Below are 21358 nucleotides of genomic sequence, written 5' to 3' on the forward strand. Positions count from 1 at the left end.
GGGAGAGGCCTTGAGCACAAGCCCTACAAGGAGAGGCTGAGGGAGCTGGGATTGTTTAGCCTGGAGAAGAGGAGGCTCAGGGGTGACCTCATTGCTCTCTACAGCTACCTGAAAGGTGGTTGTAGCCAGGAAGGAGTTGGTCTCTTCTCTTTAGCAACCAGCACTAGAACAAGAGGACACAGTCTCAAGCTGCGTCAGGGGAAGTTTAGGCTTGAGGTGAGGAGAAAGTTCTTCACAGAAAGAGTCGTTTGTCATTGGAATGTGCTGCCCAGGGAGGTAGTGGAGTCGCCATCCCTGGAGGTGTTCAAGAGGAGATTGGACGTGGCACTTGGTGCCATGGTCTAGTCATGAGGTCTGTGGTGACAGGTTGGACTTCATGATCTTTGAGGTCTCTTCCAACCTTGGTGATACTGTGATACTGTTATGTATAAACTTGTTAGGCAGATTGGTTTCTTGACTCATTTACAGATTAATTTGTGGAGACGTCCTTTTAGAGGTTTGCTGTGTGGCTGTTCTCAGTGAGCAGTGTATATATGTAATGCTTCCAGATTATTTTACTGTTTTAGTGACGCTCAGAGACTTGTTCCTGGTTGTCTGTTGTGTTAGATTTGTAGCTGTGTTTGTTACAGGAAGCATATGCCAAAAAATAACAAGGTAGGAAGAACACCACCCTGGGTAAACAGGGAGATTTTTGTGGGACTCAGTGTGAAAAAGAGAGTTTATCATCTTTGGGAAAAGAGGCAGGAGACTCAGGAAGACTCTAAGGGTATTGGTAGGCTGTGCAGGGAGAAAATCAAAGTTGAAAGCCCAGCTAGAACTTAATTACTATTGTCTGAATTCTTGAGACTGTAAAAAAAGGGATGGCTACTGAATGTGAGGTGCAGTTTACTGTGTGTTTTATGCCAAGTGTCTCCATCCAACATTATTTCCAGCCAGTGAGCCCTTTACTGGAGGGCTATTCTGTTCTGGCCTTTCTTTTGCACATTAGTTTATTTATGCCAGCAGTGATACAGTAAGCAAAGCTGATGTTGTGCATTACAGCTTCTATAGCAGAATTTTCCTTCAATAAAGCTGTTGGTATAGCCTCACAAAAGAAAAAAATCTACCAGCCTGATTTCTGGGCCCTCATAAATCCATAATATCTTCTTGCCCATGTCATATGATGTGCAATGTTTTTTGTAAGTTAAGGAACTTAGTTAAAGAATTTTGCGCTGGAGTCATCCCTCCTTTGCCTCAACCCCTAGAGGCTTCACCGAGCAGCTGGATTTGTCATTCTCAGCCTCCCATTTTTTTCCTGATAATTTCAGAATGAGCTGTTGCCTACCATGTGAACTGTGGTAAATGTGCCTGTTTTCTGCACAATGTTTTAAGTCTCATCAGGTGTTAGTTGTCACGATAGCTTTCAAAGCGTGGAGCCCTCTGTGCCCATGTAAGCACCTGCTTCTGTATCAGCTAGCTGCCTTTCAAGGCTGAATTTAAGGGTTGTTTAGTTAGGGTCTATTTCTGCAAACACCAATCTATTAACAAAATAAATGCTTTGGTATTCCTTCAAGCCAAAACCTTTTTTTTCTTTAATCCCCAATAATTTTACTTGGTTTAATCTCCCTTCCTGTGATTGCTCTGATTGCCTTAAATCCCTGAATTGTACTGGATCTACTCATTACCTGGGGGAATAGGGTACTGTTTATTTTGTGTGCTATTTCCCTTGGACAGGTTCTCTCCTGCCTACATATCAAACTCAGATTTCTTAGGGGCATCCTCCCCTTGCTTATTAACTCTCTCTTTCACACCCCACTTCTGTCTTCCCTGCCTCATTAGGCCTCCCTGCCATTCTTGTTTATGCCAGCCACTCTTGTTAGGGTGCAGACAGCTTCTTTCTGAAGCAGCACACATAAGTAGTTATACTATAAATTATTTCATCATAATGGCAAACTGGTAAAATATTTTGATTTGCAGTGGCTTTTGTTTGTTTATATGAATTTGACAGTCTATTGGGTATGTATTTTGTGCAGTTACTGAATTATTTTTCTGGCTCAACCTGGAGTCATACAGTGTAGAGCCAAACTGATCATCCAGGCACTTCTCAGAAGTCGAAACAATTTAGTATCTATCCAAAAGCACTTACAAATGCTTGTATCTTAATTTCTGCCATGCATGATTGTTGTTATTGAAGCTAGTTTTGTTTATGGCATGCATGTATTTTCCAGGTGAAAGGACTTGTGAAGCAGCACATAGACTCATTCAACTACTTCATCAATGTAGAGGTATGCTTTCTTGGTGGGAAAAGAGTGGCTCTTAGTACTCAGAAAAGGTACATTATTCAATTTTTGTTTGTTTGTTTTCCCTCTAGATAAAGAAAATCATGAAGGCCAATGAAAAAGTTACAAGTGATGCTGACCCAATGTGGTACTTGAAGTAAGCATGAAATTATTTGCGTATCAGCAGTACCTTATGTGCTATCTCACAGATTTTCTGTTGACTGTAAAATGTTGGCAAGCACTTGCACAGCTATAAATCAAGACAGTATTTTCCATGACTTATCTCTGATTTGGCACATTGAAAGGTGGGAAGATCTAAAGAATAATAATTTGAAGCAGATGTTAATGGTACCTTATGTCACCACTTCTCTGTAATCTAGTAATCTCAGATGACAAATGGGAGGGTATTTTTGCCTATCTGCAAAGGTAACTGGGGGTCAGTTGTATGTGCATTTGAGATTTTAACTAACTAGAGCACAGCTCAAATAGAGTGTGTTACTCTGGGAAGAATCATTGCTCATTACTAATTGACTAACACTCATCAAAGTAACGTTATTTTTCAGTATATGAAGAATTCTGCTTTCTTCAGGCTACCTGAAAAATATTTGGCTTGATGCTCATTTTGCAACCACTTGTATTACAGGTACCTCAATATCTATGTTGGTACTCCAGATGTGGAAGAAAGCTTCAATGTGACTCGACCTGTATCACCTCATGAGGTATTAATGTTTGCATCTGTTTTGTTTCTTTGATCTTGGGAATGTCCTGGATAGTAGGTGCATGCTACATTAGGTGTTACCATGCATGCCACTGTCACTGTAGAAAGAAGTCACAGAGATTTAAACATCATAGACCAATTACTTTTTAATCAGGTTGGGTTTTTTTCCAACATGCTAATAGCTGTTTTCAGTATTTTACAGCAGCTGGTTTTAAGTTGGTTTCCACGAAAGCAGTGAAAAGTACTTCACTTGGTTAACCTTGTGGCTCTCCTTATGACAGAACTGAAGTCCTCACATGACAGTGTAGCGTTCTTTCATGATGTTATTAACTTCTTTTTAGTGTGAACCTTACTGCTGTCTGCGTCATAGGTCACTTCAGTCTCTCTTTTCCTCACAGTCTTCTTTGGGAATGTATCTGAGTTTTTTGCTCATAGTTTTTAAGTCTGAGTCAGAGAGCAAAAATGGAAACAGAGGAGAATCAAAAGTTGATAAAAGTACAAGAACATTTGCCTTATGGGAAGTATATTTAACTCTTTTGCACTGCTGTAAGTATGTAGGTTGACAAATGGATTGCCTGTTTCCAACCCAATTCGTGAGGTTTTATGTCCTTTGTTTCCTTGAAGATCAAGTCATGCCTGTCTTTTACCTCTAGGTATCTAATGTAAGACATTACCTCGAGGAGGGTGACACAAAAATACAAGTGCTGGAATATTAAACTGTGCCATTCTTATTTTATATGTGTCTTGTATGGGCAAAGCACATGCAAAGAATCCCAAAGCCTGTTTTTTCCCCCCAGAGAAAACTAATGAAGCTGTCTAACAGTTCTTCTGGGAGTTTCCTGAACTATTCATACACATGAATTTAAAGTAGTTAGGAAATAGAAATATTCTCAATGACTTTTTGCTGGGAGCAGAGTGGGACCTAGTTTCCTGTGAGTCACAGCTTTAAAACTAGTGGTGCATGTCAGTATTTTATTTCTAGAGAAGTGATTTATCTTTTATTGTAGAGAGAAGGACCATCCAGTTTACAATCATACTTGAGGCATATTTTCCCATACACTTAGTCTTCAATGCGCAGCACAATTTTAATTGCCTTTTATTAGTGCATAGTCAATACACTGAAAGACTTCATACAGAACCATAAATGTGCAAGTCTGAATACTGGTAAATTTATAATCCTGGAGCTTAAAGGTATGGAATGCTCAGTGAGGACATGAATGGCTGGCTGTTGAGTTGCTCTGTTGTGTTCGGCAGATGCAGTAAACCTTGTTTTGTGTGAAGATACATAATACCTTAAGGGCTGGCAACAGAGTCGTATAGTGAGGCTGGGGAGAGCAGACCAGAAAGATTGGATTAGAAATGATTGAGCCTTGAGCTATATAATGTCCTAGATATATATATCCTGCTTTTCTTGCTGTCTGAGGAGTTTGCAAATAAATTCTGGGACTCTTTGCAGGAAGTGATGCTGTAGTGAACCTTTTTGTGAGTCATCTTTAGAATCAGCACCATACAGTGAGATTTGCTTATTTTATTAATAACATGGCTTAGTGTCTCTCTCAGTCTCATGAATTTCCCTTCTATCAAACTCCACATGACAGCAGAACTCTTCAGCTGTTGAGAGTCTTCATACAGAGCTGAGCTGCTCTCTGAGCCTATGGCACAGTGCGGTCTTTGTGTCAGCTCTGCTGATTAGGCCTGTTTGTTTAATTAAACAGTTGAGAAGTTATGCTCTGCAGTGCTGTCCTCTGAAGACACAGATCCACTGGCTGCTTTGGAAACATCACAATGATGATATTTGGGGTTTTGTGGGGTTTGTTTTGAACAAGAGACTGTCAAATATAATCCAGGTACCATCAAGAGCTTGGTCAAGCTTCGCTTAAACAAGAGACTGTCAAACATAATCCAGGTACCATCAAGAGCTTGGTCAAGCTTTGCTTGAGGACTTACAGGAGACAGGGCGTATATGGAATGTTTTAACTGTAACATATGGAATGTTTTAATCTAACTACATGACTGTTCTCCTTTTAGTGCCGCCTGAGAGACATGACTTACTCGGCCCCTATTACAGTGGACATTGAATATACACGAGGTAGCCAGAGGATCATACGCAATGCATTACCCATTGGCAGGTAAGATACCTGTCAAGTTTCTGGTATTAGGTTTCATTTGCTGCTGTGTTGGGAGGAGTTTTTACAGCAAAATAAATGTGGGCTAACCTTGCTTCCTTGTTGAAAGACATGATAAGCTGGCCTTGCTGAACAGCTGTACCAGATGTGACTAGTAGGTTCTGGTATAAGATTTTGTTCTGGGAAAGCAGTTGGAAATCCATCTCCTTCCAAAGAAAGATGGATATAAGGACAGGTGGTGTTTTTGTTTGTGTTGACATCAAACCAAATAGGGAAATACATGAAAGAATACTGGAGCTGCAAGTGGCATTGTTGTAAGATGAAAATAACCATATTTGCTCTGTTGCCAAGTGACTCAGTCTGTCAAACATAATATGTGGAGGTACATCTGTGGAAGGTGATTGGTAAAACCAGTAAGGCAAGAATTCATTCTTCTGTACAAGGTTAAGCTCTCCTTAAAATTTGTTGGGTTTATGACCGAGCCTGGGCTTTGTGGAGAAATGTTGAGGACTTTTTTAACTGTTTTTTGTAAGGCTGTCAAATGAATTGAGGTTATTAGTATTGGGAAGGACATCTAATTTCTTTTTAAACAATTGTGTGCCTTGGGGCACTGGTTTTGTTCTGAATTTGGCTGTTCATGCTTTTCTCTCTTTCTTGCAGAATGCCTATAATGCTTCGCAGCTCCAATTGCGTTCTTACTGGGAAAACTCCAGCAGAATTTGCCAAACTTAATGAATGTCCTTTAGATCCAGGTACACTTACACTCAGATTCTTTTTTGCCTACCTGGACTTTTAGGTTTAAATCTTTTTTCAGCAAAGAAATCATTGGTGTGTTTCCTGTGACTGTGAAGTCATTGTGGTAGCTTCCAAAGTGTATGCTTGTAACTAAAAGAAATCAGCAGGCTTTTGAAATCAGTAAGAAATGGTTTGTATTTGCAGGTGAAGTTTTCAACCACAAAAGCAATAAACCAACATTCTGAAAAAGTTGAGAAGTGTATCCAGTATTGTACAGTGATGTGTTATGTGGGAACAGAGGGAGAGTTTGTTCATGAAAATGAAGTGTATCTGGGGAGAGTAGATTGAAATGATGTCCTCCAAAGCAGGAACTCTCATTTGTTGCCTTTTCTAAAGCAAGAATAAAGTGCTACATCATAAGATTTGAAATGTAGAGAGGAGATGAACGGTTATAACAAGCAGCTGCTTTGTTCCTGATGCCTTTGAAACATGCACTGGTCATGCTGTTCTTGTTTGTGACATGGCATGCTGTGCTGGAGAAAGGTAGCTGCATTTCAGTAGAGCAATCTAATGTGGCTCGTGCAGATTCCTCATATTGTCTTAGATACAAGGGCACTAAAGTACTTTTAAACCCAAGTAATACAGAAGAAATTTCTACTAGGAGCGTTGAAGAGAGCAAGTTGGTTCTTAACTGAAGATGTACTGTATGTGCTACCAAGCATCTGAAATGGCCAGTTCTTTTTTTTGTTGTTGTTGTTGATGTCCTTACAATAAACTCTTCGACAGGCAGTAATTTTTCCTAATTTATAGAACTAACAATTCTATGGCATCTTTTAATAAGTGTGCTTAACCTTACAGATTTAGATTTCTTTACAGCTTTGCAGGTTTTGGTCTGCCTGTGAGTTCTTGCTATCTGAGTACTCACCAAATACAAGTCTCAGGTCCCGAATGCTACGTGTGAGTTGAGCTGAAGTTCTGTTCCATCTAGGGGAACAGTTTTGTAGCTATGATAAGCTCCACACAGAGTCTGTTGTTTACTCCTTTAGGGGAGAATTTACTTTTCTGTTTTGTCCTTTGTGTGTTTAAATGATTAGAAAGTAAAGAGAATACTCATAGGTGTATTGAGGGAGGAAGGTAAGGCTCAACAGTACTGACATGCAAACTATTTTTTTTTCTATTGAATAGGTGGCTACTTCATTGTTAAAGGTGTAGAGAAAGTCATTCTTATTCAAGAGCAGTTGTCCAAAAATAGAATCATTGTGGAAGCTGATAGAAAAGGCACAGTTGGTGCTTCTGTTACAAGGTACGGTAAATGCCTGCATTTGCATAAAGCAGATAAACCCAAAGCTTTAAAAGTTCACTGTTGAAATTGAAGCAGTTTTCTTCCTAGTATGGGAAAAAGCTGTGGAGATTCAATGCTCCTCTCTTGCTACTGTAATTTTGCACACCAAAAAGATACAAATCCCAAATTAGTACAGTGTTCCTACAAAAATCAGTGGGAGTTGCTCATATGTGTCAAGATTCATTCCCAGCTAGGAAGAGCAAGTTCTAATTTTTAACATAACAAAGTGCACTTCCTTGTTGATGGTGTTTGGTTTCATTTTGCAGCAAGTAACATGACATTATTGCAGTGTACATTAGATGTATACCTTTGTCTGACTCTCTAGATCTAATGGATGTAAAAGCTTTTAAAGGCAGTTGAGAAGGAAACAAAATTTGAGTACTCCACAAATTATTGAAAGCAGCAAGGTAGTTTAAATTTAGCCTTTCCTCCTTGGCTGAGTTTTATTTATATTTGGTTTGCCTTTTGCTTTTGTTATTAAGCTGCATGCTGATGTAATATCGTACTGTCCTATTTGTCACTGTTCAGTGTGAGGGCTGTTTTTATTTCTCCAGAGGCCTCTCACACATCTCTGCTAACTTCATTACTGTTCCACAGTAAGCCTAGATGAGGTTAAACATACAAACAAAGTACTGCTATCTCATCACTGTTGTTGCTACAGGACTTGTGCATAGTTTGACCTCACTGGTTACATCCAAGTCAGTGATAAAAGCATTCAGAGATAGTTTTGAATAATATAGGCTTCTACTTGCTTAAGTTGACTACTGACCTTCCTCATCATAGGTGGTAATACCCTGTTACCTTGGAGTTACAGGGTGATGTCTGGCTGTTGCAATGTGATTTTTAAGAAAGGAGAAAGCAGGATTAATTCTGCTGAAAAATGGCTCTAGCTTGATACGTTTCATACAGAGGACTCTAGGAGCATCAACACAAACTTTCTGTTGGACATCATGTATTGTCTTTAATTTCAGTTCTACTCATGAGAAGAAGAGCAGAACAAATATGGTTGTGAAACAAGGAAGATTCTACCTGAGGCACAATACTCTGTCAGAAGATATTCCTATTGCTATCATATTTAAGGTAGTAGAACTGTTGATTTTCTTGGGTGGGGGGGATTTATAAAAAGCCTGTTCTGTAGCTCAGAAATGAAGATCAGCAGCTCCCAGAAATGAGTATGTACAGAGGGACTTGGCAGGGCTTAGAGAACCCACATTTGTTTTTCCCCCCCTGAAGTTATTGTCTTCCCCACATACCCACCATGAACTTGCGAACTGCTGTGTAGCTCAGTGCCCCTTGCTTCACATCCAAGGACATGATTATCCATAACTTCCAGTCATAACTGTAAACAGAACTGATAGCTCTGGGGAAGTGTTGCAATTCTCAGACCTGTTCCTAAATCCTATAAAATTACTAGAATGGCTTACATTTCCACGAAGTTTAGTTCCTGCTGCTGTGAACGAGCTCTGCCTCAGTCAGGGCACTTCAGAATCTGCCAGTTTCAGGAGTCCTCACCAGTGTGTTCAGTGCAGTGAATGCGTGATCAGATGGTGCATCTTTGGTCTCCAGTGAGACTGACAAAGGGCTGAGAGACACATCCACCCCTGTTTCTGGGCAAGAACTGGGGAGTATTTGCCCTGCCAGCTGAGCTTGTGACAGTGTCATGTCTGGTCCATCATTGCCTGTAAAACTGCCAGAGCTGCTTTCTCTGATGCTTTGCTTCTCCACCGAGGGCGCACACAACTGAGTGCATGATGACAGCTACTCCCTACCTGCACAGCAAGACCAGAAGCAGGCTAGTAGCCCATCTGCTGTGTTATCAAGTGCATGGGCTACAGCCAGTAAAGGTGCTGGGTGGACTCACGCTGTCCAGCAACTGAAGAAGACAGCACTGCGTGGCCAGGCCTTAGGCTAGTCCCTGTCCTCCTAACAGGTGGTAGCTTTTTCCTATCCTGTAGGTTTTGCTGCCACCTGTAGGTTTGCAGCCTGGTGCAGTGTATGTGCAGAAGGAGACCAGGCAGCACTCTTGGAGGTACTGTCTATAGGGAAGGTGGCTTAAGGCACAAAAATGCTTCTGACTGCATCTAGCCACCAATAGAAATGAATTTATTCGTTAAGATGGGAGATTTGGATAACTGAATTGCCAGCAGAGGGCAGCACCTGCCCACAGCATCCAAACAGCTTCTGCCACTAGTGCTGTTTCCTGGGCCTGGGCAACTACAGATGTCTGTATCACCACAGCTTTTTGGCTGATTGAGAGTTTTAAGAATCTGTTTTCCTGACGGAATTACGTTAGATTTGGTAGTAGAAACTAGTTTAATAATTGGATTGTCTTGAGAAACAAATATCTATTCTTTCTGGTTAAACTAATCTCTCCAAGTAGTTGGAGGAGGTTGTCTGGTTTCAGTGACCAATGTTAAAGGAGATTGGGAAGTTATTTGTGGACACAAATGTACATGAAAGTGTCAGGATTAAGTTCACAACTTCTGTGTTGCAGGAAAGTGTTAATGTGGCTCTTCATTTGCTGGAGTACCTAACAGCTGGATTCCACCTCCACTTACAGACTTTTATTACGTTTTGTCACCCCCTGCTGGTGTAGCTCAATACCTGCTCGCAGAAGAGTAACTGCTCTGGGATATTAAGTCTGAGGAGCTGGTTGTTGGAGGTATTCTTAAGCAGCATTGTACTACTTGTTCACTTTTTTACAATGCTTGCTATAATTATTAACTGCCTATATGTGTTTTTTTATATTCTAGATTAATTTTTCGTTTATTTATTGAATAAGGGCTTACAGTTGTTAGAAGCTCTTGGCAGTAGTGCTTTTCAAAGATAAACATCAAAAAAATCAATGTATCTTTTTAACTGTTCTGTATGTTCCATTCTCGACTGGCATTTAACTGAACTTGTGAGTGGTCACTTTCCTTGAGTTTCTTTTAACAACATGAAATTCAGGGATCTTCTGTCCACTTTTAATGAGTCTCCATCTGGAAACTGAAAATCCCAGATAGTCTTTTCAGTGGATTCTTAGGCACCAGCCTCTGACCTTTCTTTCTTAGGCCTTCATGTAATACAGTATTACTTTATAGTGCTTAACTACTAGAAGCAGTATTACAAACATTATAGCCCTGAAACTGGAAAATCCCTGACTTAGGAATCCCTGTGTAGCCTCAGCTCTCTCACATGACAGTATTATACATAGAAAATTCGTTGTGAAAGCAAGGAGAGTCTGCCAAGACCCAGGCCTTGACATGGAGCATAGGTCATACTTATTACTAGAATGTGTTCTGCTCCTTGCAGTGTAGAGGTACACTTCAGCAAAGGGCAAAGTTAAGCTGTATAGGCAGTCTAAGGCCTGAAGTTTTGGTTGCCTTTGCATCCTTAACTTTGTCTGTAGCAACTGCTTGTATAATTTTTCAGCTGAAAAATTAAGAGCAGCAACAAAAATCTCTTGCTCTGCATTTCCTTCCAGACCAGCACCCAGGCTGCTATCAAATTCCACAGAACTCTGTGTTACGAGTTAGAAAATGACCAGTAATTGGTAGAGGGCTCCTATCCAGTGTACAGGCCTGCTAGAGAAGAGAGATTTGTCAGGGGACTATCTGAAAGACAGTGGGAGAAGGTTGCACAATTTCAAATTGTTTTTCTAGTCCCAGTAGCTTTCAATGGCCCAGTGTTCCAGCACATGACTTTAAGATGTGGATATGATTTCATAGAAAAGAAAGCAGCTATTGGAGATCTATGATCTAATGTGGATTTAAAGCTACTGCAACTGTGAAGGGTAGATACACCAATATCTGTTAGACACCTTTGTCAAAAGCAAGGGCTGTGGGGAGCATTAGAAACACCACCTGTTGACAGAGCTGAGGTCCAAGATTCATTAACCACTCTAACTAGAATCTAAGAGCACTTTTGTGTTTCAATTGCATGCTAAGGCAAGACCTGTTCATACAATGTTTCCCATCTTTTATTTTCTTACATGCTAAGGAAACAAACCCAGGTGCATGGACTGTGGGAATGGGTAAAAATAGTGTGGATCTAATAGTTGTTTGATCTTCATAGGTGTGGGGTCTGGACTCTAAAGGGTTCATCTGCCTTGCAGTTCGTCTTTATCCATAGTCTCTTTTGCTGCTGCTTTGCTTTTCTGCCATCCAGACATGTAAGGACTTTTATCATTGGCATACTTGGAGGTGTAACAGTGTTGTGCTGAACACATGTAAGTGGTGGATTTGTGAAGTACAGCACATTGACCGTGGCTAACTGAAATTGGATAGGCTACAAAAGCCATGGTCCTAGCACTATCCTAGGACAGACTTGGAAGTGTCTTCTCTGCAGGTAAGGGGAAATCAGTGCATTGTTGCTATGCTAGCTAAAACACTTTCCCCCTAACCTTTCTTCTTAAAAGTGACAGAAGTATTTGTGCAGCCACTATATATGTAAACAAAGGTTTTGGTTTGAAATAATTATATACATTGGACAGTTTTGTCCAGGTGTATTTGTTGAGCTTTCTTAAGGGCTTATATGTTATATGATAACTGCCTTACAATGGGAAACAGACACAACTGACTTGGTCGATGCTCTCTGTGTAACACTGATTAATTAGTTAATCTACACATGCAACCTGAATGCTATTTAGAATGGTATTTAGTCTTGACACTTGCAACCCCAGGAGGCCTTTGTTTTAGCTTTTTGGCAGTTTTGCACAGATCACAGGGCTGTGTGAACTGTATGTAGTGGGTTTTTTTAATATGCCAGGCTATGAGCTACATGTGCCCTACCTGGGTAGCTTCAACAGTTTTGGGTGGCAATGAATGTAGAGGAGACGTGGAATATTTGTTTAGTATTTGAGAGTGTTTCTGTCCTAAGAAGCATCAGGGTTCAAGGTGAGGTGGTGCTGCTGATTTTGCAGGGGGCTCCCAATGTTGCAAGGAGTTAGAGCTGCCTTAAGGTAAGGGCTATTTTCCTTTGGGGTTTGTGATCTTGATTTGGTAACCTTGAGTGAATCCTGGAAGCTGAAGTAAATGAAGATGTCGGTGCTGCACCAAAATGTGTTGGGGAAGGAAGAGAATTATAAGTAACCCCTGGGGAGTTAAAAGTTGAATTTTATGGTTTGAATTGCTAGATGAAGTATCTTTAGTTTGTGGGAGCTATAAGGGGCTGCTCTAGGACCTGTGGCAAAAGAACTGAACAGCAGGTTAAATTTAATTTTTACAAAGTTGTGTTAGTCTTGTAGTGGTTAAAATGCAGCTCTAGAGGAACAGCTGAATGGTGGTCTTAGTGGATCTGCAGAATTATGGGTTCCCATGGCTGCACTTTCATAGCTCGTATCTTTTGAATTATGAAAGCTCCAGACCAATTCCGTCTGTGATGTCAACCCTGAATATCCCTGACATCTTTTTAATCCAGTCATCTGCCTGTCTCCATTCTGTAATTTAGCCTGATGGACTGCAGAACTGCATTCTAGGGAAGTGCCATGGAAACGCCTAGACATCATCATTAAGACACAGGCTGGGGGAGGAAGAGCTGGGCTCACACTCTCTCATGCACAGGCTCTCATACATGTGTGTGTGTGTGTGTGCACACATGCATCCGTACACAAAAGTTTTGGGCAGCAGAAACCTCCCCAGTCCTAGGAAGCAGCTGACCCCAACTGGACCATTTTCTCCCACTTGAACTCAGGATGATCTGAATATGCCTAATGCTTGCTTTGACTTGTCTGTCCTGTCTCCACTGACTACTAACTAGCCTTCCAGCCACACTTTTCAGCAGCCTGCTACTGTCCCCTTCCTCGCACCTCCCTGTAAAATTATCCCTTTGTGACACTGCCTTCCAACAAGACATCTTGTCTTCTGTTTGCTTTTGTGCTAGCTCCTTTTCCCTCAGCTTTGTTGATCATAAGCAGTTTAAGCATAGGACCCATCCCAATTTTGCATGTTCTCGGTGTTTCTGCAACAAAAGCAACAACCCAGGAATATTTTGTTACTATCCTGGTTCTGGACTACTTGCTTGGTTTGGTTGGAATTTTTTGGTAGAAGTGCAGTTTTAGGGGCAAATTCACTGAAAAAGGAATTTTTCAGATTCAAGTCTACCTGATACCAGCATGGGCCTGTTGATTTCCCCATTGGTGTTGTGTGTAGGTGTATTGGTGTGTGCAGCTCTGCCTGTGATTGCTGAGAGTACAGAGATGAATAAATGAGTTTGCTTTTAGGCTACCATATCAGCACCTTTTTTTTTTAGTCATTACTCACAGATTAATTTTTCTCAGTCTGCACTTACCTAACAATGCAACACATATTGTTTGGTGGCAGATTCAGCCTTTGCCACATGGAAATTCAGAATTCTCAAGTGAGTTTGCTGCTACAAACTTCAACTAGAAAATCTACACAGGTGTAATGATATATGCTATTGTCATCTTGTTGTCAGACTCGATCAGAGGATTCATCAAGTAAGAAGAAATCATCAACCTCTAATTTACTCTGAGTTTCTACTTTTCAGTGGATAAAAGAGCATATTAAAACTGCAGGTTGACTTTTCCCCCCCCCACACTTGTTTTGTTCACTTTTTGCATGACTCTTATGATCTGGTTGCCATCCTAAAATTAACCTGGTGAGCAGAAATAGGGGATATATTATCAGCTTGCATTTGATGTGCTTTAGATAAATACGTTCCCAGTACACATACATCAAGTGACACAAAGGTTCCTTTAACAGAATTTTGTTCTTCTGTGGGCTGAGTGCAATAATTGTGTGAATCTTGCTGTGGTTCCAAAACTGGTTTGCTGGTCAGCTATTAAGTCCTAGACACATGGAAAATGACCACTGTGAAGCTTTCATACTCTTGTAGACTTCGTTATGCGTCTGACTCTTGGATCATGAGGAGTTTTGTTAACTTCTCTGCTGAGGTTTTTTAACTACTTTGTGACCTTATTTAAAAGGGTGAAAAAGCATCATAATATTTGAAAAACAGAGATCTGAGCTGCAATAGTAATATCACATGGGCAAATTCAGGTTCTGAGAAGTGCCTTCAGATCAGTGCAGTGACTACCTAGTGGGAGCAAATGTGCTGAAGCACTCTTACTTGGTGAAGGAGCTTTGTCATGGTTTGGCACTTCGGTCTGTCTGAGATGGCGTAACTGTGATCTGTGCTTTGCACTAAAAGGGGAACGCTCTCACACTGTTACAGGTGTCTGCTGCTTTTGCACTGCTTTTCCTTTCTGATAAACCACAAGATGAAGAGAGAGTTTTAAGTTGGAGGAACTTCAGCCAACCACTTTTTTTGTTGTTGCAAAAGAAAGAATAAATGAAAGAAAAGGAAAAAAGCTGGGTATTTCACAATTAGAGCAACAATTCTGCTAGGGAATAGCGTTAGCTAGATGTTAAGCACAGTGACACCCAATGAAGGCAATAAGAAGGGAAGGTATTCATGCATTTCTGAGGAAAAATGTGAGGTTTTGGGACACTGCCAGGTTTTAATGAGAACCAGAACACTAGGGTCTACATAGGCCATTATTTACAATGGGTTTTGTGGCAGGCAGTTTGAAGAACAATATGAATGCAAACGTAGCTTCCTCACCAAGTTCTGAGAAACATATTAGAACTCAGCCATAAGAGGGTTAGTGAGATTATTCCATTTCTTGATATGGCAGAGCTCCAGGCAAATGTGTGAAGGGGAGAGCTTTAGCACCATCTGGAATCCACAAAGGCCTTCGCTGCTGGCTGCCACCTTGAAACACTTACCGATAGAGAGATTTTCCTAAATCTGTTAAGCGCTTTCTTAGTTTATTAAGCTTTTTCCGCAGTATAAAGTCAAACAAGGTGTCCAAGGATCAGTGAAATAATAGAATGTCTTTCAAGTGGAATTGTGTAGTGAAGTCATCTTCTAAGTGCAGCAAGCTGCAAAGGAGGTAAATTGTAAACGTTTCTCAAATGGGACGTGCTGTATCACAGTCAACTGAGTTTGAGAAATTGCTTGTGGTAAGTGGCCATGGGTAATCTTGTGAAAAACGTCACCTTCCTTGATTTGTTGAAGATTCAGACTTGGTCTTCATTGTTACACACATAGGGTTGTTATTACCTGCTTTGGTGAGGTGTTTTCATTGGAAAAAAAACCCAGAGAATTTAACTCCTATCAGTGGAGGAAAAAAGGCTCTCCAAAAAGTGTGTGTGTGTGTATTCCTGCTGCTTATCAAGGTTTCCATTTAACATTCTTCTGTAGCTGGAATATGTGCTGCCAGTGCCAGATGGCACAGTTTCTTAGAGAAGAACTAGCTCTTGCTTAGTAGTAATGCAGACAAACAATACCAAATTAGCATAAGCAAATGTCAGTGAGTTAACATAAAGCCTGTGCTATTTCTGTCTTTTCTTCTTTTCCTAGGCCATGGGTGTTGAAAGTGACCAAGAGATTGTACAAATGATTGGCACGGAGGAACATGTGATGGCTGCATTTGCTCCTAGTCTGGAAGAATGCCAGAAAGCTCAGATTTTTACACAGATGCAGGTGTGTCTTTTCACATGGCCGGAGGCTAGGAAAATCTATAGTTGGTGTGTATTGACCACTTCGCTGTGTCAGCAATCGACTCACACGTTTGGGTTTGTAGGGTTATTTTAAGATGAGAGTTTTTACAGTCACAGCACCTGTCAAATGTGAGGCTTTACTCTTGTTGCCTCAATGAAAAGAGAAAAATTCAACCAAAAAACAAAAGAAGTCAAAAAGTTATTTGTTTACAGAGGTTAACATTTTAATGCATGTGACAAGTAATGGTGTCCATAAGATTTGGGGTTTTTTATTGAGGCCCATTCCCATTTTTCAAAAAGGAATTGCATGGCCCATTTCACAGAAGCCCCATGGATGTGGACATGACCATTTCATCAAGGGTAATGTTCTCCTCCAGTTCCAGTGTGTTGTATATAACCATGCTCCATTCTGCTGAAGGCTTGCCAGAATTCTTTTCAGCTCTCGTGCGCTTTTTAAATTAGCAGAACGCAGGCCATTTTCTTGGCAGCACTTCCATCATGTACATATCAATCTGCTAGAAGAAGCTTTTGAAGACTTGTCTGATTTTCTGTTTCATTGTGAACTTCATCTGATCTTTCCCCGTATGATGTTGAATATTGCAAAGTGAACATCTCTCTAGTTTCCATCTTTTGGGGCTTTTTAGGCTGAGAGGTAGCACAAAGGCCTCCTAATTCAGAGTCAGAAGAGTGTAATGGTGGTGCAGGAGGAACATAGAGAAATGTGAAGAATCCAGGATGGTAGATGAAAAGAAATACAGGAGTTACTTCGTGCCAGAAATGTCAAATGAAATGAGAAGAGAGTGAGCTATTGGGGGGAGAAAGTAACAGATGGGAAGGAGAGTGTCATTTTGTGGAGAGGGGAATTCTTTGGCATAGAGGTCATGGCTTCATTTCTGGACTGGAGCTTCCTGTGTGGACCTGGATTTATTTTTTTTGACTCATCTGATCTTGAATTCAGCAGATTCCATTTCTTGCACAACTGGTAAGAATCCATTAATTAGTGCAAGGTATTCTTGGAAACAGTAGCATTTGTGCCTATTAAAAAGTGAGTGCCACCTCACAATTTAGTACATGAATGAAAGTTAAGAAGTACGCAAAAGAACTGGAGGTGAACACTAAAATTAAATAAACTCAATATCTTTATAATTTGTATAATCTTTCTTCCCATATCACTGCAAACCCCTTTTATTGTTATAGTAATTGTGCTCTTTCCAGCACTTTCCACTCCGGATGTCATTAATGTATGGTAAAGCTGTAGATTTAATGACAGTCAGTTGGGTACTTTAAGATTATTTGTTTGTTTGTTTATTACCATCACATGTTTTTGGTAATTTGTACTTTGCTTGGAGTTTGTATCATCTGTTCTTATAGGATTGCACTGATTGAGGAATCTGTACAGATCTCTGTGTGTGTGTATTTACATAGATTACAATTCTCATGTTAAGTTATTCCCCTGCCTTGACAGGCATTGAAGTACATTGGAAACAAAGTACGAAGGCAAAGGATGTGGGGAGGCCCAAAGAAAACAAAGATGGAAGAAGCACGAGAGCTGCTAGCATCAACGATTTTAACCCATGTCCTTGTATGTAATGTTGCTTTTTTCCAAGAAATTGAGTAAATTTGTGTGGTTATTTATGGTGTGAGCTTTGCTCGCAGGGACAAATGTCTTTGATTTGAGAAATGTCTTCGTAGCTGAGATAAAGTAAATCATCCTCAAAATAAAGGGGAAGATTTGGATTGAGTCAAAAGCAATCTTTATGTTTGTGAATGCTGTACCATTGAACTACAGATCATCCTAGGCATTTTCTCTGCAAAGGCAGGCAACATCAGCTGTTAGTTCAGGACCTTATTCTACTGACTTACACCTTTATTCAGATTTGTTTTCATTTACTCTCTGTTTCTGCATCACTAACATGTATTACCTACTGCATTTTTAAAGATAGAAAGTGCACAAATCCTTGTTATAGCTTCTCAGTCAGCCCAGATCCATTGATTTAAATGGATCTGTTGGTCTGAATAAGATGTAAGGAGCTGATCCTGAAACATCATTATGCTTTTCCATTTTTTCCCCCCCCTCCATTTACAGGTGAAGGAATTCAATTTTCGTGCCAAGTGCATATACACAGCAGTGATGGTGCGCAGAGTAATTTTGGCCCAAGGAGAAAATAAAGTAGACGATAGAGACTACTATGGAAATAAACGTTTGGAGCTGGCAGGGCAGGTGAGTTTTTACTTTAGAGTGAAGTGCTCTTTGGGGATTTTGTGAGCATCTGCTTTGAAAAGATGCAGAACAAAGACCATGCCTGGCTTCTCGATTGAAAGGCTGTTCCTCACATTTTGTATTTTTGGCTTTTCTGTTTTGACTCATAGATATACTTGCCTGATTGAGACCAATGAGTTATATCCTCACCTCTGTATTGCCCCTTTATACCAGATAAAAGCACAGAACAGTGTAAATATGGCATCAGTTCTAGTTCCACTGTAACACTTTCAGCTCCAAGAAGTCAGGAGTAAGATCTGTCTTTTAGAGTCCTCGTCTAAGCACCTAGGTAAGGGAATAAACTGGGACCACCTAGGTGCCTTAGTGTCAGGTCCAGGCTGTCCCACTATGGAGAACTCAGCTTGTGTGGCAGCTCCCAGAACAGCCACTCAAGCCTCCTGTAATTTGGAGAAGCCTCTAAGATTGCTTATTTGTTTTCAGCTGCCTTTCTAGCTTCTGGAGTAGCATGAATTAACAAAGTAAGTGGTTTAAAGTTAACGAGCAACTAATGAAAGTGGATGCTCAGACTTTTCTGCTTGCAGAATTTTAACACTGGAGGTAGAAGCAGTAACAAAGGACTGTGAAGAAGGGAATGGTTTGAGGTATCTGACCGGCAGCTTCTTTTGCAGTCATGATGGCAGTTCACAGCTTTTGGTGAAAACTGTGCTCTCCTAGTGTGGGAATTTTCTTCTCAGGTGAAGAAAATACTTGCCATGTTATTTGATTAACCAATTTAGATTAGGACTGGACTTCTTTGCTCTTCTCCCTATTAACTTGGAGTTTTGGTGGTCAGTATCATCTCTGGTTATTGGTCACGCATCAGAAATTCAGACAAGTACACATAATGCACCTGGTTGGAGAAACTGCATCTCTGCTGCCCATGTCATTTGTACTGGGATTTCTGTTGTGGCACAGGTAACAATAACCATTCCTTTTTTATTCATATCTAGTAGGAATTCTCACCTTCTACTTTTTAAGATAGGTGCTTGAGTAGTACAGTCCTGTTCTCCTTCCCACTCTGCCCTGTCCCCCGTGCACACATGTAAACACGCACAGAGCACACGGTCATTTCAGAGTTAAAATGTATTCTGCTTCCTGCTTTCCTGGAGAAACTAAGATGACACTCTTGAACACAGTCCAAGCACAAATACAGGGGTAAAAGCCTCTTAACTTGTTAGGACAGAAATACACCTTTTTAAAAATTAATATACTGACTTTTGTGCTGATGCAGAACATAGCTCTGAAGCGTAAGAAGCAGCAAGAGGATGTTAGTGCAGTATTCTAATGTGAGAAATACTTAAGATGTGATGGATTTATTTGGCTTCTGCTGTAATGTTGTTGCTGTAGCTCAGTGTAGCTGTAATCAGTAAAATTAGTTGTTGCTTTCTCATCACATTTTCTTATTTAATGGTATTGTAGGAGTAATTTGGTTTTTCCTCATGTTTTTTGGAGGCAGAAAGTAGGGCTGGTAAAAAGTTTTCTAGAAGATGTAAGAAAAAGGCCTCTGCTCACAGAAACTTTAATAGCCAAATCAATGTTAAATTAGCCAGGAAGAGGTTTTAGATGTAGAGGATCATCATAACAAAGCCAATGCAGATTTTTTTCTGCATCAAGGAGAACTGTGGGGGGGTGTGTGGTTATAACACTATAAGAGTAGTTCTGGCTCCCTTGTGATATTTTAAAGGCTCACTTCAAGCTGAACACGTGGAAATCTCTCTGCCACATTATCAGTGTAATATTGATTTCATTGAATTACATGCTAAAAACTGTAAGATATTTTTGTCAATTTCTGAGCATTTTTAGCTAAAGTTTGTGTGGATAAAATGGATGATGTTTGGGGTTTGGGGTTTTTTTTGGATTTGGTTTGGGTTTTTTTAATGCCAGTGTATTCCTGGAATAAAAATCTTGATTATTTAAAATTTGAATAAGGGGGGGGGGGAGGGGGGAAGAAAAGAAGAAAAGATTCCCATGTGAGAGGAAAAACATAGTGCTCTAAACAATGTAAAGACATAAAAGACATTGTGTTTATAAAATTGTGTGAAAACAATAGCTGCTAATTTCACACCCCATGGGACAGGAGAGTACGAAATGTGCTTTAGCTTTAGATAACAGAGTTGTATCCACTAGCCAAGCTGGTTTACAGAGCTTTCTCTTAGTCCTTCTGCCACTAGAGGCTCGGTAGGCCAGGTGCCAGCTGAGGTGTTAGCAAAACCTACCGATTTCAGGCTTAATCTTTTCACCTACCTTTTCTCTTTCCTTAATGTGTTCATTATTTGCTAAGCATTACTCTGTTCTTTGTCCTCATCTTTTTTTTTTTTCCTTTTTTTTTTTTGGTTTCTAATGCAGCTTGCTTTGTATGAGTGAGATATGGAACAGCACCAAAATCCGGCACCCTGGAAAGCAAGGGATTTCTACCCTGTGACAAAAGAATACCGCCTTGACTTCAGAGATTGCCTAATCCCAGCTGTTCTGATAATATAATTAAGGCTGCCTAATGTCTTTAATTTTGCAACCAGTTTGTGTGAAAGGGAGAATTTGGCACTCCAAAGGCTTAAACACTAAATAGCAATCTCAAGGCGCCTAATTAGAATTCTCTGACATTAAGCTAATTGGTGAAACTGTATTTCAGCAGCTTAACTTCTTTATTAATTTTTCTCAGTATTTTCAATGAAAATCAATTGATGAGCTGTCAGGTTTGTTTTTTTCTTAAATATAATTTACTCTTTAGTGAAGGAGGAGTGTCTGAAGCAGGCTGAAAGGCCCTGGACTAGCTATGAAATCCATTGAATATTATCACTAGCATTCCATTCTTTTTCTTTAATCTCTTGCTCTTGACCTAAATAATGTGGTTATTGTGAGATTCTGCTGTGCCAGCTAGTCAGAGCAAGCTCTTGCAGACCAAGATTCTGGGCGAAATAAGCAAAGCATGATGCTTTTGAGACTGGCAAATAAGAGCAAGTTGGTGTGTAACTTACTTTATTAACTAAGAGGAAGGATGGTGTGTCTTAGTAATCCCTATGGCATGTGGAAATAGGAGGGTTGTTTTCCAATTTTTTGATCAAGAAATGAAACAAAAATATTTTGAAGGTTTTTCTTTCTTTTTAATGTTTAAAGCCTACTCAAATCTGTTGAAATCAAATGTATACCATGATGGATTTCAAACTTCTCAAGTTAGTACTTGAGAAGACTATCAGACAGTTAAAATTTACTTCAGTTCTGCACATACAGAAATTAAATAGCACAACTGACTCCAGAGTGCCTTGGCTTGTGGTGGCTGAATACCTAGCGTGTTCATTCCTACAATGCTTTGTATACTGGGAGCTGCTACTTCTGGCAATGGTAGCTACTGCATTTTTAGTTCTTCTGCCATGTGGAGCTTCTGCAAAACAGAGTCCCAGGACAGGACTGCCAG

At 40.2% G+C, this 21358-nt stretch overlaps 1 protein-coding gene across 1 annotated transcript in view; it reads left to right on the forward strand.

Annotated features, from left to right (window-relative positions):
* Positions 1 to 21358, forward strand: part of POLR3B (RNA polymerase III subunit B) — a 73145-nt gene that overhangs the window by 1906 nt on the left and 49881 nt on the right. Inside the window, exons 3-12 of the mRNA XM_068142309.1 lie at positions 2208 to 2264; positions 2351 to 2415; positions 2902 to 2977; positions 5005 to 5105; positions 5763 to 5854; positions 7023 to 7140; positions 8151 to 8259; positions 15547 to 15669; positions 17152 to 17268; positions 17773 to 17907. Coding sequence (XP_067998410.1) covers positions 2208 to 2264; positions 2351 to 2415; positions 2902 to 2977; positions 5005 to 5105; positions 5763 to 5854; positions 7023 to 7140; positions 8151 to 8259; positions 15547 to 15669; positions 17152 to 17268; positions 17773 to 17907 — 993 coding nt within the window. The remainder of the gene's footprint in view (positions 1 to 2207; positions 2265 to 2350; positions 2416 to 2901; positions 2978 to 5004; positions 5106 to 5762; positions 5855 to 7022; positions 7141 to 8150; positions 8260 to 15546; positions 15670 to 17151; positions 17269 to 17772; positions 17908 to 21358) is intronic.

The sequence above is a fragment of the Melanerpes formicivorus genome, unplaced genomic scaffold, assembly GCF_026170545.1.
Source record: "Melanerpes formicivorus ecotype bairdi unplaced genomic scaffold, bMelFor1.0.p_v2 SCAF_8, whole genome shotgun sequence".
NCBI classification, from domain to species: domain Eukaryota; kingdom Metazoa; phylum Chordata; class Aves; order Piciformes; family Picidae; genus Melanerpes; species Melanerpes formicivorus.